The sequence below is a fragment of the Dipodomys spectabilis genome, unplaced genomic scaffold, assembly GCF_019054845.1.
Source record: "Dipodomys spectabilis isolate Male_0828 unplaced genomic scaffold, ASM1905484v1 ptg000163l, whole genome shotgun sequence".
In the NCBI taxonomy this organism is placed as follows: domain Eukaryota; kingdom Metazoa; phylum Chordata; class Mammalia; order Rodentia; family Heteromyidae; genus Dipodomys; species Dipodomys spectabilis.
The window spans coordinates 15,036,541-15,051,868 of NW_024870840.1; the positions used below are offsets into that span (position 1 = coordinate 15,036,541).

Here is a 15,328-nt window from a genome sequence, read left to right on the forward strand (position 1 = left end):
GCTGAAGATTGTTCCAGGAGGTAATCAAAGTTGCTTATTACTTAAATAGTTTTCCTCTGTTAGTGAAGAACATTCAAAGTACTGTTAAAATTCATTCTAATCACAAATCAATAATAAAAAAAAACTGCTTTAGAAAATGGGAAGTTATTTGGACAATGTTTCTTTCAGTTACAACAGGGCACCTACCCTAAGGTGACAGCTTTCCTGGAGGAAGTAGGAGTGCATGCCTTCCTTCTATGAGGGCTATCAAACTGCACAGGAGACAGGAATTCAAGCAGACTGAAGCCCCACCCCAGAGGCAATTCTTAACTTCTCAACTCCACATTCCCATTAAGAACCAGTCAGTCTTTACCAGTATGTAGCCTATATTTAAAAAAACAACAACAAAATAGCTAGATACAACTTGTGATTAAGAAATACTTGATGGTGTAAAGTTTTCTTAAAACTTAGCAGTGTAACATTCACAAATGTTAGTATCTTAATTCATTTTTTATTAAATGAACACAAATATGTCCATTGTTATTTTCATTACGCTTCCAGAAGAAACTAAAACAGGCAATGGAGATGTGTCTGACAGCACTGTGACTGCCGATCCTGTTGTGAAATGAAGTTGATGGTATGAAGTCTTCAGAATTGGCTCATAACTTTTACCACTGAAATGGATGTTATAAGCTATTATGAATTGTTTCCTGGGATGCATATCTGGAAGGTATTTACATTTTGCAGCTCTTTAAGGCAGCCCTCTAAAGTTAAAACTTAGAAAGTTCTACTTTTCAAAGACTGAGAATAAGATTTTAAAATTAGACTTCTGCTTGGACCTTAGGCTGGAAGATGTTCCTAGGAGCAGTAATTTAAAATGAAGTTAGAGGAGGGCAGATCCGAACTCCTAAACTGTCGCCTCAGATCTCTTGTAATCTTGTGTGTAATTCATATTTACACAGGTCTTTCATCTGTATCTCCATTCATTGCAAAGTCAGTGCATATATTTTATATAGCCAGTAAACATGTTAAAACAAAGATTTGAGCTTGAAATTCATGAAGCATACATATTAATATGCTTATGAAAATAATATATGAAAATGGCTTTGATGCTAGAGTTGAGGCACAAGTGTTATGTATTCTTTGTACAGAAGAACTGATGATCATGCGTTATTAATTTCATGTGACTCACAAGAGCTGCTGATGTCTTTGATGAGACGTTTTGAAACTAGTTTACATTGCTTTGGGAACATTTAACCTCCAACAACTGCTTTAAATTTAAGATTTACTTAATACTCAAAATCTCAGATAAAGCCATAGAGTCCTGCTTGAAGCTTATTTTCAATTTGAAGGCAGTCTGTATGATACCAGAAAAAAATTGAATAACTTCTACATCCAAACTCAGGTTTCTTCTACATTAAACAAAATCTTGGTGATGGTTTGGGCAGAATTTTTCTTTTCATCAGTCATAATTTAAGATACAATTAAATACTAATTGCACTGTTGGCAAGCTTTTAAAAATTTACCACTGTGAGGATAAAACTCTTAATAATAAATCACTTGCTAATTTAAAAAAGTATTAGATTTTGAGTAAATTTAGTTCCTAGTAAGCTACTAGCTTTATTTTTGTAAAGGTCCGTTAGTTAAGTGGGTTAATCATGGCCTTTTAAAGTACAATAAAGTGACATCTTTATAATGAAAAGGAAAGTTTAAAAATTTGTATGTAATACATCATTTTGGGAGATGTTTGGTCTTTCTATTACATTTGCTTGTTAAACATTTCTTTGGCTAAATCTTGGAAATAATTCTAACATTGTTAGAATTATAACATTATTCTCTGAATGCAGATTCTGGAACGCGCATACAGTGCCCTGTCTCTATTTATCGGTTAGCGTCCAGGGTAGCTTTCCCAGCCCCAAATAAATACTTTCACTGTTAAGTCAGAGGAAACAGAATATGTAGGAAATGGTTTTTGCTTATTTTGTAAACGTGGCTTACTGAATTAATGGATAACGGAAGGACTAAAGGCATTTAATATTTCTAATTCATATTAACTGTAGAAATGGCCCTAAAGCATGCTGCATAATTTCTAATTTATATTTTCATTATTATAAATGTTTATATTGATACTGGATTTGATTATATCAAATTATAGTCAATATTTCGTAGCAACAGTATTGTTGTATTTTTCTTCTTTGACTTCCTGAAAGCATCCCCTTTAACAGGAAGTTTTGATTAGAAGAGCGTCATATGTTCTTTGTTTTTTACACCACATGAAAATGAATTCTTGTATCAATATTAGAGTTCACTGTTGACTCTAGATGCCTAGAGTGAACACTCTGGTTCATTGCCAGATACCTACAATTGAGGAGAAAGTCAGACTATTTTACCTTTAGTTCAAAATAATGTCATTGAAGTTATCATGGATAAATTATACATCCATATCCTTGAGTTACAGTGTTTGAAATGACAAATATATAAATGATATTAGGTTGCAGAGCAACAGGACTTCATATATTCACAACTGAGTTAATACATACATGGATGATGGATGATGGTTTTCTTTTTGCTAACATTACTGTTAATATATTGTAGACATTATAATCTAAAAATTAATTTGAGCATTAGTTGTAAGGTCACAGAAAACTTAGCAATGTTCAAATCCTCAGGAATTAAAGACTAACCATACCATTGTTGTTCTAATCAAATTTTGTAAAAGATGGCACGCTTGTTACCTCACTTGAGTGGAGGTTCCCCCTCCCCCCAATTCTAAGAGAATACAGTATGTATAAAAACATTAATAAATATAATTTCAAAACTTTCCTTCTTCTGCATGTCTGTGTCAAAGTTTGAATGTCTTAAGCCAGTATTTAATATGAACCTTTCTGAAGTCCCTTTAAATCAAAGTACAAGTAATCTCTATGCAAAAATTTGCATGTGATTGTCTTCAAGGGCAAAACACAAAACTCACTTGAAAAACAGCCTAAAGCAAAAGGATTAGAGGTGTCACTTTAGTAGAGTACTTGCCTGAGCTCAAACCCAAACTCAAGTGCCACCACACACAGTTACACAAACACATTCACTTGACCTCATCTTCATGATAGCAAGAGCCTTTCTTAAAAATGCTTTATTATGCACATCTCATTTATACATAAATATAACGTTGGGATTGGGTCTTCTTGTGTATCACAGGTAAAGAACTTTTGTATTCTTTCCTATAGAGGAAAGAAACACCCTTGATCTTTTCATAGCTTCATATTTTCAAATAAAAAGAACCAACATGAAGTTATTTCAAATTCTCATCCTGGAAAGGGACCCTAAGTATGTGTTGTTTAGTGTGTCAGAGTGTTTTTATCTATAAACATGAATCAAACCGAAATATTGATAAACAAGGTTTTGATTTTTACTTTGTCTGTCTTGGGTATTGAACTCAGGGCATAGGTGCTGTTCCTGGGCATTTTGCTCAAGGCTAGGGCTCTACCACTTTGAACCACAGTACTACTTCTGGTTTCCTGGTGGTTAACTGGAGATTAGAGTTTCAGACTTTCCTGCCCAGGATGGCTTCAAATCACAATCCTCAGATCTCAGCTTCCTGAGTAGCTAGGATTATGGACATGAGTCACTACTGTCTGGCAGTATTTTTTAGCGAGGGAGGACAGGGACTTACTATGTGGCCCAGGCTGTCTCCAGTTATGCATCTTCTGACTTAGTCCCCCAAGCGCTGGTATTACAGGTAGGGATCTCCATGCACAATTTGAAACCCTTTTAAGTACTACCCTGGATGCCAGAGATGCAATCTTGTTGAGTATTGTGCTAGAGAAATGTCTAATTGCTGCCCTTCTGTCTTCTATGGTTGTCAATGTCTACAATTTGAGGAAGCTGAAATGATGGCATCATGTTACTTTTTATTATTATTATTATTATTATTTTGCCGGTCATAGGGCCTGAACTCTGGGCCTGGGCGCTGTCCATCAGCTCTTCAGCTCAAGGCAACCACTCTACCTCTTGAACCACTGTGCCACTTCTGGTTTAGAATCTCATGGGACTTTCCTGCCTGGGCTGCTAGGATTACAGATGTGAGGCACCGGCGCCCAGCTCATGTTACTTTTTATGCTGCATTCACTAAAAGTAAATGGTAGACTGTAATGAGCCTTAAAGATTTTGGCTCGATTGTCTTTTCAGCTTCATGTTGTAGACATTTTGGAATACCTTCTTTTAGTTAGGGACATTTCAGTACTTTTTTTTTTAAAGTAAGTTTCAGTGTTTTTGTTTTTGTCTTAAAGCAAGGCTTTTAGATGTTAAGAACAGTTTAGTAGGTTGTCAAAGATTTCAAATAATAATACTGAAAATTTTCCCATTCCACCATTCCTTCCACTGGAAAAATTCCAGGGGACTTTTAGCTCAGCCTGTCAGAGGATCTACTAATCTAATACAGCGATGCTGTGCAAATCTGTTTAGTCCCTGATGAACACTGAACTAATTTGACAATGTAGAATCTCATACTGTTGTAGATCTTTCACCATGCCTCCCATAGTATGCACATGAAAAGAATGGATTCTTCAGCATCCTGAGAGGTTGTGAAAATTGTGATTCATTTACCATTAAAAAAATGTTCTATACATGTTGAGTAGAAGTATTTTATAGTCTCTTTTTTCTTGGATTTCTTTATATCTTTTTTTGGGGTATTAACTTAGAACTAGAGAACTGACTTTACTTTTTTCTTCTAAGGATAATCTAGAAAATAACCACAACAAGTAAAAGATACAGAATGGTAATTTTTATTGCTATGTTAGTATTACAAAGATAAAAGGAGTCGGTTGAAATTGGTTACAATTAAACACACTATACCAATTCAAGATCCTTACACTTGTTTCATAATTAGGGGGGATAGATGAGTGGATTGGCTCCAGGAACCAAAAATACCAGGGTAGAAATAAAACTTTATACCATGCCCCACAAGCAGCTGTGCTTCAAGTAAGTTTTAAAATTAATTGGTCCCTTACTTGAGGGTCTGGCTCAGAAGAAACAGGAACTAGTAGAGTTGTACCCTGGCCACAGGAAATATCCACTAAAGTCACATCTAAGAGTACCTTACAGTTTTGAATGAATGCTGGTTCTCTAAGAGTCTCTTGTAAAACATCTTTTGTGGTATTCACCTGCTACTCTTTTTATTGCATGATGTCTGGAAGTTATCAGAACTAGACCTGCATCTCTACTACTGCTTGTCACCTAACTACAGAGTAATGTAATGCTGTGAGGTCCAGTTATGAGATAGACTGAACTTAATTACATCAAGAATGACAGGCACTTAAGATTCATTAAGTAAAATACAAAAATAGATTATATTAATAGGAAATATTTAGTATTTTAAATCTCAGCTTTTGCTATTTTTACAAAAGATACTGGAGATGACATCCAAACAATGCATTTTCATAGCTTTTGTTCTGAGCACTAAATAATGCAGTCTAACGAAAAGACTTACCACAAAGCACCTAAAATAACATTTGTAGAGAGTAGAAACGTTGTCACCCATTTCTTATTGTCTCCCTCCCAAGTCTCAGTAGCAAGACATCGAGGGGTACATTCCACAAACGCTTGTCAGCATTCTGAAACCAGGTCAGTGTGCCTGTGCATCAGAGAAGTTGAGAACCCTTAGCGAGGTAGCTCTCCTTCTGTGTGTCTTCCCCACACGCCCCAGTGAGTTATGCTTCAGATTCTGCACCTCTATTTTCACTTGGACTTCCACCATTGTCATCTGGTTGATCGTTTAACAGTACATATTTTCCATCATTAGTTAGTGGTACAGACAGCATTAATTGAGCCAGTGCTTCTGGATCCTGAAGTTAGGAAAGTTTAAGAGAGAAAAAAAGGAAAAAGCTTAAGATGTACTTAAGACCCCCCCCCCTGGCTTGGCCTTTCAGTGTGTTCTGTAATCTGCCTCATTGCTCTTAACCTGTGTGAAATCGCAAGGGCATTACTTCTAGAATCTCAGCTAAGTTCTTCTTGTCAGCCAGAATGTCATTTATTATTCATAACCATCTTCCGAAATAGAGTCCAAAGGGGAACTTCCTTCACAAAACCTATCTTTTATCTTAAATCTCTTTTTCGTCTTTTAGTCTTTATCAGGAGTTTGGTCCCAATTGTTTTTATAAATAAGAGTTGTACTGGAGCATAACCATGACCATTTGTTCATACACTAGCTGAGTTGAGATGATAAGCCTGTAAGACAAAGGCCACTTTATAGAAGTATGCTGACCTCTGACCTCTACCAACTGGGCATGGCAGCACATACTTGTAATCCCAGGGATATAGCATCACAAGTTTGAGGCTAGCAGGGACAAAGTTAGCAAAACACTATTTCAAAAAAACAAAAAGGCTGATGACATAGCACATGTGTTAGAGTGTTTGCTGGATGAGCTCTGGGTTCAATCCCTGTATAAACCAATTACAAATAAGTTTCTGTCTTGTAGTTATATCAGATATGTTGCTAAGTGCACTCATAGGGTAGCTTATGTGTTAATTACTTAAATTTAAAAATTTTATTTTTAGCCATGTGCACTTCGTATATTAAGTAATGCACATTTAGATAACTTCTATTACTACAAAAATTCTTCCAGACATTGTGGAACAAGAAGCCTTCTGGGGAAGGGACAGAGCTTATTCACAGCTATATTTCCAGGATTTTTCTTATACCAATTAGTCTTTTCAAATATTGATGGATGTATGAAAGACGGTGAGGTGCTGAATGACAAGGAGCTGAGTTGATCATTTCTAGTAAGTTCCCACGTGGTATCTCTCTGCTGCTGGGCCTGTGATGATCCTCTGAGGAGCTAGGCTATAGAGCACATGATGGGTACTTAAGTTTGTATCATCTTACTATGAAAGAGAAGAAATCTAGCCAACAAGTATGCAAGCAAGAAAATTAACAAGACAGGAGCTGTGGCAGTGTTACTTATTAAGTACAGATGTGTTAGTGAATGTGTTTAAGCAGCTGGTCACAGATGTCTGGTGGTTATAGAATGCTTAAAGGGAATCCTAAACATATTTACAGTATCTCAGAAGCATCACTTCCTTTTTGAGAATTTTACTGTATGACATCTTTTGAGCAGTTGTTAAACCAGCACTGAAATTCTCCTTACCTTTTGAACCTCAATAATTTCTTTTCCCAAATTAATAGCATAACATATCTGCAAAAGACAAGAAAAGTAGTGTTTGGCAAAGGTAGAAATGCATTAGAAAAATTCTAGGCACAGAGAGTATGTGAGCGACTGCTCACATCCACATGGCAGACTGGATTGGCTACAGCAGATAAGTTTCATGCAGTTCAACACCACTGACAAGTTTCATGCAGTTCAACACCACTGACCTCCTCTTACCAGTTACTGCCATGGACAAAATATTCCAGGTGAGTGAAAACTTAAGTCAATCCAAAGTTTAAAATTTCTAACGGAACATTTTTTCCCTCTCATAATAAGCTACTTAATGTTCATATACAGGGTGGCAACCAGACATGTAATAAAAGGATTGAGAGCCGGGCACTGGTGGCTCATACTTGTAATTCTGGCTACTTAGGAGGCTGAGATCTGAGGATTGCAGTTCAAAGCCAGCTTGGGCTTTGAAAACCAGAAATGAGCTATGGCTCAGATAATAGAGCACTAGCCTTGAACTGAAAAGCTCAGGGACAAGAGCCCAAGCCAGAGTTCAAGCCTCACGAGTGACAAAAAAAGAAAAAAGAAAAGAACAATTGATTAATTTTAGGGCAGGGGGTACTGAAGATTAAACTCAGGGCCTTGAGCTTGCAAGGCAGGCCCTCCACTACTTGAGCCATGCCTCCAGTCCTGGAATGATTCATGTTGATGAATTTCTAAGAACTGGATGTGGTCATCACATTCTTAGAAACAAGAATGGCTCAGATTCCCTTATTGCTGTCCTGTACCTTGACTTTGTTGAGACTACTGGAAGAAACTACTTTTACCATTTCTTGATATCTTACTAAACAATTAGATCTTTAGGGGTGATGGTACTAGGGATAGAAACCAGACCTTGCACTTCTAAGCAGGCTCTCTACTCCCTGAGCCATACCCTCAGTCCTTAACCTATTGTGTGTTTATTTTCCCAAGGGAAGATTTTAACACAGTCTTCTTTGTTTTTGAGTAGAGTTTTCCTATGTAGCATTACTGAACTGGCCAGAGATGCACAGAATAATTGACTAAGCTATGCAATGGGCTGTGCAAAAAAGCATCAAAGGTAGAGTTGTTTCAACTGAAATATTACAGAATTTACAAAAGAAAAAAGAAGACCTTTTCGCCTTCTGAGTTGCTTTCAAAAATGTATGTGCTCAGAGACTCTTCTCCTGTGGACTCAGGAACACGGATGACAAAGCCAACCAGTCTCTTGTTTTCCTGATGAGCAGCAAACTGTGTGACACTGGTAAGTTCAAACTAATGAGAGAAAGGAACAGATTCAACAGTCACACAAGTGGAATTCAGACAGACAAAGCTAATTGGTATGGAAAATAATGGACTCCTCATGAATCCATGGCAAATTGTTTAAGTGTTGTGTTTACAGGTGATTTAGGAGGTACTTACATTGGCCCTTGACACTTGAGTCTGTGGATCTATCAACCTGAAATTTTAAGAGATTCATTACGTTACAAATGTTGTATGAACTTTTTGTCTTAGCAGACCCTGTAAAGGTGCAGAATGAAATGTCATGAATGCCCTCACATGAAAATAAGGCCGTTTTGAAGTGGGAGTTCTTTGTGGCTATCTGTGTGCCATGGTTTCTGCCTTTGCTGAAACTGTAGTTGAAATTTAGGGTCTTTACAGTGAAAGTTTGATTAGATACAATATGGAAGAAGTGAGTTCACAGGATTTTGGTGCTTATCAAAAAAAAAGCAAGCTGGGTGCTGGTGGCTCACGCCTGTAATCCTAGGTACTCAGGAGGTTGAGAAAAAGCCAGAAGTGGTGCTCAAGTAGTAGAGTGCTAGCCTTGAGCCAAAAGCTCAGGGACAGTGCTCAGGCCCAGAGTTTGAACTCCAGGACCAGATTTAAAAAGGCAGCATTCTATACAGTTTTCTAAGTTATTCGTAATATGGATGGATCATACTCTGTTCTGTCTTCTTCCCAACAAACATTCACTGGCTACTTGAATTAAACTTTTAAGTATTGAATTAGCTTGTTCTGACTTTAACCACTGGATGTGGTATTTGTAATCCCAGCTTCTCATGCGGTAGGGATTTAAAGGGTCTTATTCAAGGCCAGCCTTACTAAAGTTTTTGAGTACTGTTCTTAACAATTAGCAATAATGAAGAAGGAACATGAATTTGCCAAGAACAATTGACTACCACCACTAACTGAAAAGGGTAAAAATGAGGCAAAGCAACATGAACTACATGATTGGGTTTGGGGCAGTAAGATCTACGTGAACATATGGCTGCTGGAAAACTAGAATTACATAGAGGACTTACTTTGTGTCTCTGGCACAGCACTGCTTTAGAGCAGAGGGTGTGGGTTTATGCCTGGTGTCAGCATTTCTTAGCCGTACCACCTTGAGCAAGTTATTTGACCTCTTTACCAAGGGTCTTACAGTGAAAGTAGCTGGCTCCATGACCCATAGGCCCAGGTCAAATTAAGCAGATAAAATTGGAATACTTTAGTGTTGTCATAAGGAATGAATGAGTTGCATATTTAAAACATTTACAAAGGACTAGCACATGGAAACTGCTTGATAACTGTGTGTCAAAAGGCATAACCAAGACTTCAACAGACATTCTCATTTAGTTTCTGCCATTCTCTAAAGCACTTTTCATTGTAAACCTTATTCTGCTTGGGCTTGAACTCAGGGCCTGGGCTCTGTCCCTGAGTCTCTTTGTGCTCAAGGATAGTGCTCTACCACTTAAACCACAGTGCCACTTCCCCAATTCCTGTTTTAAGGGAACATCTTTTATATCGTATAAAACCAAAATAAAGAAGAGGTTAGGAGTAAAACCAAAAAAAGCACCTTCATCTAACCAGATATTCTAGCACTAACATTCCGATGAACGTAAGCATAAGAAACTGAAAAGGAAACTGTACCTCAGACTTTGACTGGTAACCATCAGATGGGATTCTGTTGTGCGGAAGATGTTGTGAATAGCCCGAGCAGCCAGTACTTGTCTCATAGCTTCATAAATCACTTCAGTCGTGCTGTCTGTCTTAACTGCCATGGATCCCAAAAACCGAACTATAAACATCTGTTGCAAAAGGGAATCTGCAAGAGAGCAAGCTCTGCTCAGGGTCATACTGGCTCCTGCTAGTGATCTGCAGTCCGTGTCAAGGGCCCCACTGTGAAGAGACTGAAGGTGTCTATAAAGGGCATTTAACGCCAAAGCTGTCTGGTTGTGCCAAAGCTCTGAATCTTCTATTGTCTGCATTTGTCAGTTTGGAACTACTTCAATACATTAGAAAGGCTTTAAAAATTTTATAAAATGAATTTAGTTATCAGATGAACTTCTTTCAAGAACTAAATCTCAAGAGCGTTTCTACTTGCTGTTAGAAAAGCCACTATTTGGCCCAGATAGCAGTGTTTGTGGGAAGGGAGACCTAGGGTCTCACACAATTCATGCTGTCTTATAAGCTAACAGAGATCTCAAACTGAAGCAGTTTGCTTATTGATTCTGAAGAGCTGATGACTTCTGGATAATGGCATATAGCCTGAGACATGCTGATTAAGAGTGAAAACAAGAATTCATTTACTTATCATTTTAAACGGACACGCTTTTTTTTTGTCCCTAAAAACAACTTAAGGATTTAAAAACCCTGCTAGGAAAATAAACTGGGATAATGTTAAGTGATTACGCCCATTGTTTCGTTTTGTGGCAGCCCTTGGTGTGAACTCAGGACCACTGCTAGCCTTCTATGGACCTGATGACATAGGATGGATTATTAAAAAGTTCGTCAGGTTTTTACATAGAGATTAATTTGACTCACAGACTATTAACATCTCTAAAAGAGCTAAGACATTTTTACTCCTTTTAACAATAATAAGCAAGGAGTTTCATTCTAATGGCATTCTCTTGTATTTCAGGCATTGGTAGCACTTCTCATTACTAAACTGCCTTGAGTAAGGACTCAAAATCTGCTCATCTGAGTAGATTATGGTCCATTCATCCAGTTTTATGTCAGAAGAATATAAATCAACAAAAATGTGAATTTGAACCAATCTTCAATATCATTTTCAAACTCAAGCACAAGTTATTTGTGCTTTGGATGTATTAAATGAAATAACATAGCATTTGTAATTCACCAAGATGACATTCAATGTGATCCTGAATTTGTTTTCTAGGAATGTGGTAACAGAATTGGCAACACTGCTGCGTAGGACCTCCAAAAAGGGAGTGAGGTGTGGCTAATCCTAAAGCAACTGAAGAAAATCTTTGAGCTATCTGTTTTTAATCCAAGGCCTGACTTAATTTGACATGTGCTAAATTTTCATAGAACAAACGAGTCATTTGAATTCATATTCTAAATTGTAGCTTTCTAGACGATGCTTTCATAGGGCATTTCAGTGGCCCCTTGTCATCATTTTGTGCAGGAACAGTCATTTACCTTCTGCTTCAGGAAATGAGTCATCCTCAGTTTCACCAAAAGGGTTGCTGCGCCTGGGGAAACAGGCAGAGGTCAGCAGTCAGGGCAGCTGCACTGCAACTCAGTATGGCAGTAATCCTTGGTGGGTGGAGCCACAAAGACTCAGATCTATGTCTGTTTCTCCCAGAAATGACCTCCCTTAGCCCATACCTGCTCCCCCTGTTCTGATCGAGGAATTCCGTTGCAGGAAGCACAATATCAAACTGAATAGGTGTTCCAGGTGCTATCAGTTCTGTGGCAGGAATCGTATGATTTTCTGTCTCTGAATTTTTCAGGTTCAGACTGGAATATAAATAGGAAAAAAGAATCAAATACACTTAACTGTTTGTTATTTGCTGGTGGGACTTACAAACATCAGTCTCTCAACCCATTCTATACTAAGTCTTCCTCAAATGTTATTGATATCCTTGGTTTATAATCTCAGGTCTCCCAACTATAGATGGTTGCTCGGCATTTGGAGTTGTGTGTTAAAAATCTGTTGTATCTCTTTCCTTATGAGACTGGTTTTTGAGGGAGGAGCTGTAAGTCATTAATTATTTGGCACACAGTAGGCACTCAGCAGTTAGGCGAAAGACCTGGTATTCACAGTGTGTCTATACTTTCTGGAGAACCTGCCTTTCTACCTCCTTAACCCACCCTCCACCTCCAAGGGTGCTCCCCTATCTGTGCCACCAGCTGCTCCTCACTTGTGGCACAGCAGGTTCTGTCCTGGACTCCTCCCAAATGCCAGCTCAGATCACCACTCCCCTACTGCAGCAGCTTAAACCTCTCTGTGCCTTCTCTGGCCTCCTGTGGCTCTTAGACAGGTACCGCGGGCACCCAGTGTGTCTCCTGAGCTTAGCGCCCGCCCCCTCCCCTGTCCCCTCCCCCGCCCCCATGCACTCTGCCCATGGAAACTGTGCTGATCCTGTATCACCATGTATCTTCCCTTCTAGAGGTAGGATGCTTGCAGTGCAACTTCACCTTTTAAGATCTTTTCCCAGCTACAGTATAAATATGAAGGATGTCATGGATACTCTTTGATATCTGGACATAAAAAGACCATCACAGTTTTGTGCCAATGTTTTCCTATTTTCCAAATATGTCAATGACTGAAGGCATTGTAGGAAATGACAGGTTATTTGATAGGTGGTCATATTGAATGGAATGTGGATAGTAACACATTCTGTGGCCTTGGAACAAAGAGATGCCTTAGAGGCCTGTAGAGAAGCTATATGGAGAAGTAACAGGCAGTTGTTACCTTTTGTTGGTATCATTATGCAGGGGGACCATGTATATTTGCTTTGGAGTAAATGAGTTCTGTGCTGCTTTCCTCCATCATCAAAACATTTCTTTATCCTTAATGAGCTGCAGATAAAAGGCATTTCCCCCACTCACCCCACCCCACACAGTGTCAGGCCATCTGGTAGTAGCTACCTCTATCACTTGACCAATCTTTGGTTTAATTCAGTTGACTGCCAAGGTCATCCCCTTCCTCTCCCTCGTGGGAGTTTTCTCTGTCCTCTGTAGTGTCCTTTCTAAGAATATAGTTGCTTATTCTAGATCAGGGAAGAACAGCCCGTTACCTACCTAGTAAGTCTGTGAATACAATACATCTTTTTGGCAAATCTGTCACTTATTAACATATAACCAGCACCCTAGAAAGGCAGCCTGTGGGAGCTAGATGAGGCATTGGAAGCTGTGGTTTCTCACCTATGTTACAAAGTTGAGAAGAGAGCCAAAGAGCTAGTAGCTTGCTTACAGACATCTAGCTGTGTGCAGGCAAAGCTACCATTAGACTCATGTCTCCAACTCTGTCTAGGGCTCTCTCCATGGTGTGTAGCAGCAAATTTTCCACAGTGCTGGGGCTCCAACTCTGGTCTTGTGCATAATGAGCACTTTGCTACTGAGCTACATCCCCTGCCTGTGGGTTTTTGAGGTCTCTCTTGCAGTGTAGCCCAGGTTGGCCTCTAACCTTCAACACTCTTGCCGCCCAAGTACTGATCTTTTAGGTATGTGCCACATGGCTACCACCAACATTGTTACAGCTAATGGATTATCTATGCACTGACTGGATAATTATTTTCAGTTGCTTTCGTATGGTGTTGTGTAAGAGTGACACTTAACCAGCAAGCTGTTGGTGGCAACTTAAATCTTTCATTATGGCACTGAAATGTTTCTCAGGCTTGTTTCCTCCTTCCCATTTCTGTCACCTCTGTTCAGTCAGGTTCTTTCATGTCCAACACCCTGTAGGGTCTCTTTTACTCGCCTTTTCCCCACCAGTCCTTATCTAATTGATCCTCCTGAATGTTTTAGAACCTTTTTCCTAATCTTGGTTCTGAATGTTGCCCTTTTCCCCCATAACCTTCACTTCTCCACTGGCTGTCACTCCTGGGAGGACACCAAAGTGTTCCACAGTGAGACTCAAAGCTCTTCTCTGGCCTTACCATTCCTTCTTGTGTACCTAATATAGGTGCATAAAAACTCCAGGAAGCCATGTAACCACTGAGCTTTCTAATAGCTTTCTCTGGGCCATTACATTTATCTGTAGGATACTTGATGGAGGTCTTTTTACCCTGCCACGGAAAGAGGGACACTAAATACAGTGATACTTTTACTTTGCCCTTCAATGCCATGTTTTCATTATATGAAAATCCAACACCCACCCCTACTTAGCTACATGGAAACTCCCATTAGGACAAAAGGTGGGATTCTTAAATCTTAAAGCAGTATACATGACCAGGCGCCTGTGGCTCATGCCTAGCTACCCAGGAGGCTGTGATCTAAGGATCATGGTTTAAAGCTGGCCCAGGCAGAAAAGTACCAGTGAGACTTTTTTCTCCAATTAACTCAAAAACTGGAAGAAGTGGTGCTGTGGCTCAAGTGATAGAGCACTAGTCTTGAGCACAAAGAGTTTCAGGGACAGCACCCAGACCCCGAGTTCAAGCTCCACAACTGCCCCTCCCCAAAAAAAGCAATATGCATGAAAATGTTTACCATTCATGACAGCAATCAACCAAGGAGTGACAACCTAAATACTCAATAGCTAATAAGAGATGGGGTGATACAGTCACTAAAACAATTACAAAACCAATAGTGTAATATTAAAATATAAAATAAATATATATATGAAAATATTAGTATGTGTGCCAGGAAGGTGTGGGCAGTAGCATGGATGTGTGGGAGGTGCTTTGTTGATGCTAACAGAACGTGTGGCAGACCCCTGCTTGCCTACTGCATGAGGGAGTAGATAGGGATACTGCAATCAGCAGTGAATCCTAACTCCAGTGCTTGTCTGGGGTGTGAATGTGGCCAAAACATTTAGCATCCCAGGCCACAGTTACTGCTTCTGCTCCACAAGGATCAAGTAACAACTTAGGGGGAAACTCTAATCCATAGTTTGGCTCCACAAAAGCTAGTTTCCCTTCATCCTTTATTTACCTGGGACAGGAGGTTTCTGATTTCTTCTCAAAACTTGTAATGGGAGTCACCGCCTGGAGAGCCGTCTGATTCAACTTGATGGCGACTGCCTACAAGCCACAGGAGAAACCACGCTCAGGCCAGAAGGGGGATGCCTACCTTCAGGTGCAGGTGCAGGCAGTGGCTAGTTACCTCTGGGTTTTCAGTCAGGTAGATCTGCCTGGAGATGTTGTGTATTGCACATATCCACTGTAGGGGACATTAGAAAAAAGTCTGAATTCCACAGTTACCCACTACACTGAGCCAGAGGTGAAACAGACAAA

The 15,328-nt window shown here is 39.3% G+C and overlaps 2 protein-coding genes across 3 annotated transcripts in view; one reads left to right on the forward strand and one right to left on the reverse strand.

Annotated features, from left to right (window-relative positions):
- Washc4 (WASH complex subunit 4) overlaps positions 1-2,802 on the forward strand; it is a 60,733-nt gene extending 57,931 nt beyond the window's left edge. For both annotated transcript variants that reach the window (XM_042693069.1, XM_042693070.1), the window contains one exon: positions 541-2,802. In XM_042693069.1, the coding sequence (XP_042549003.1) occupies positions 541-608 (68 nt within the window). In that variant the 3' untranslated portion in view covers positions 609-2,802. The remainder of the gene's footprint in view (positions 1-540) is intronic.
- A 1,939-nt stretch (positions 2,803-4,741) lies between these two features.
- Positions 4,742-15,328, reverse strand: part of Appl2 (adaptor protein, phosphotyrosine interacting with PH domain and leucine zipper 2) — a 41,592-nt gene continuing 31,005 nt past the window's right edge. Inside the window, exons 13-21 of the mRNA XM_042693231.1 lie at positions 15,198-15,254; positions 15,027-15,115; positions 11,757-11,888; positions 11,568-11,620; positions 10,056-10,230; positions 8,568-8,604; positions 8,280-8,420; positions 7,119-7,166; positions 4,742-5,816 (exon numbers count right to left, since the gene is read on the reverse strand). Of these exons, the coding sequence (XP_042549165.1) occupies positions 5,682-5,816; positions 7,119-7,166; positions 8,280-8,420; positions 8,568-8,604; positions 10,056-10,230; positions 11,568-11,620; positions 11,757-11,888; positions 15,027-15,115; positions 15,198-15,254 (867 nt within the window). The 3' untranslated portion in view covers positions 4,742-5,681. The remainder of the gene's footprint in view (positions 5,817-7,118; positions 7,167-8,279; positions 8,421-8,567; positions 8,605-10,055; positions 10,231-11,567; positions 11,621-11,756; positions 11,889-15,026; positions 15,116-15,197; positions 15,255-15,328) is intronic.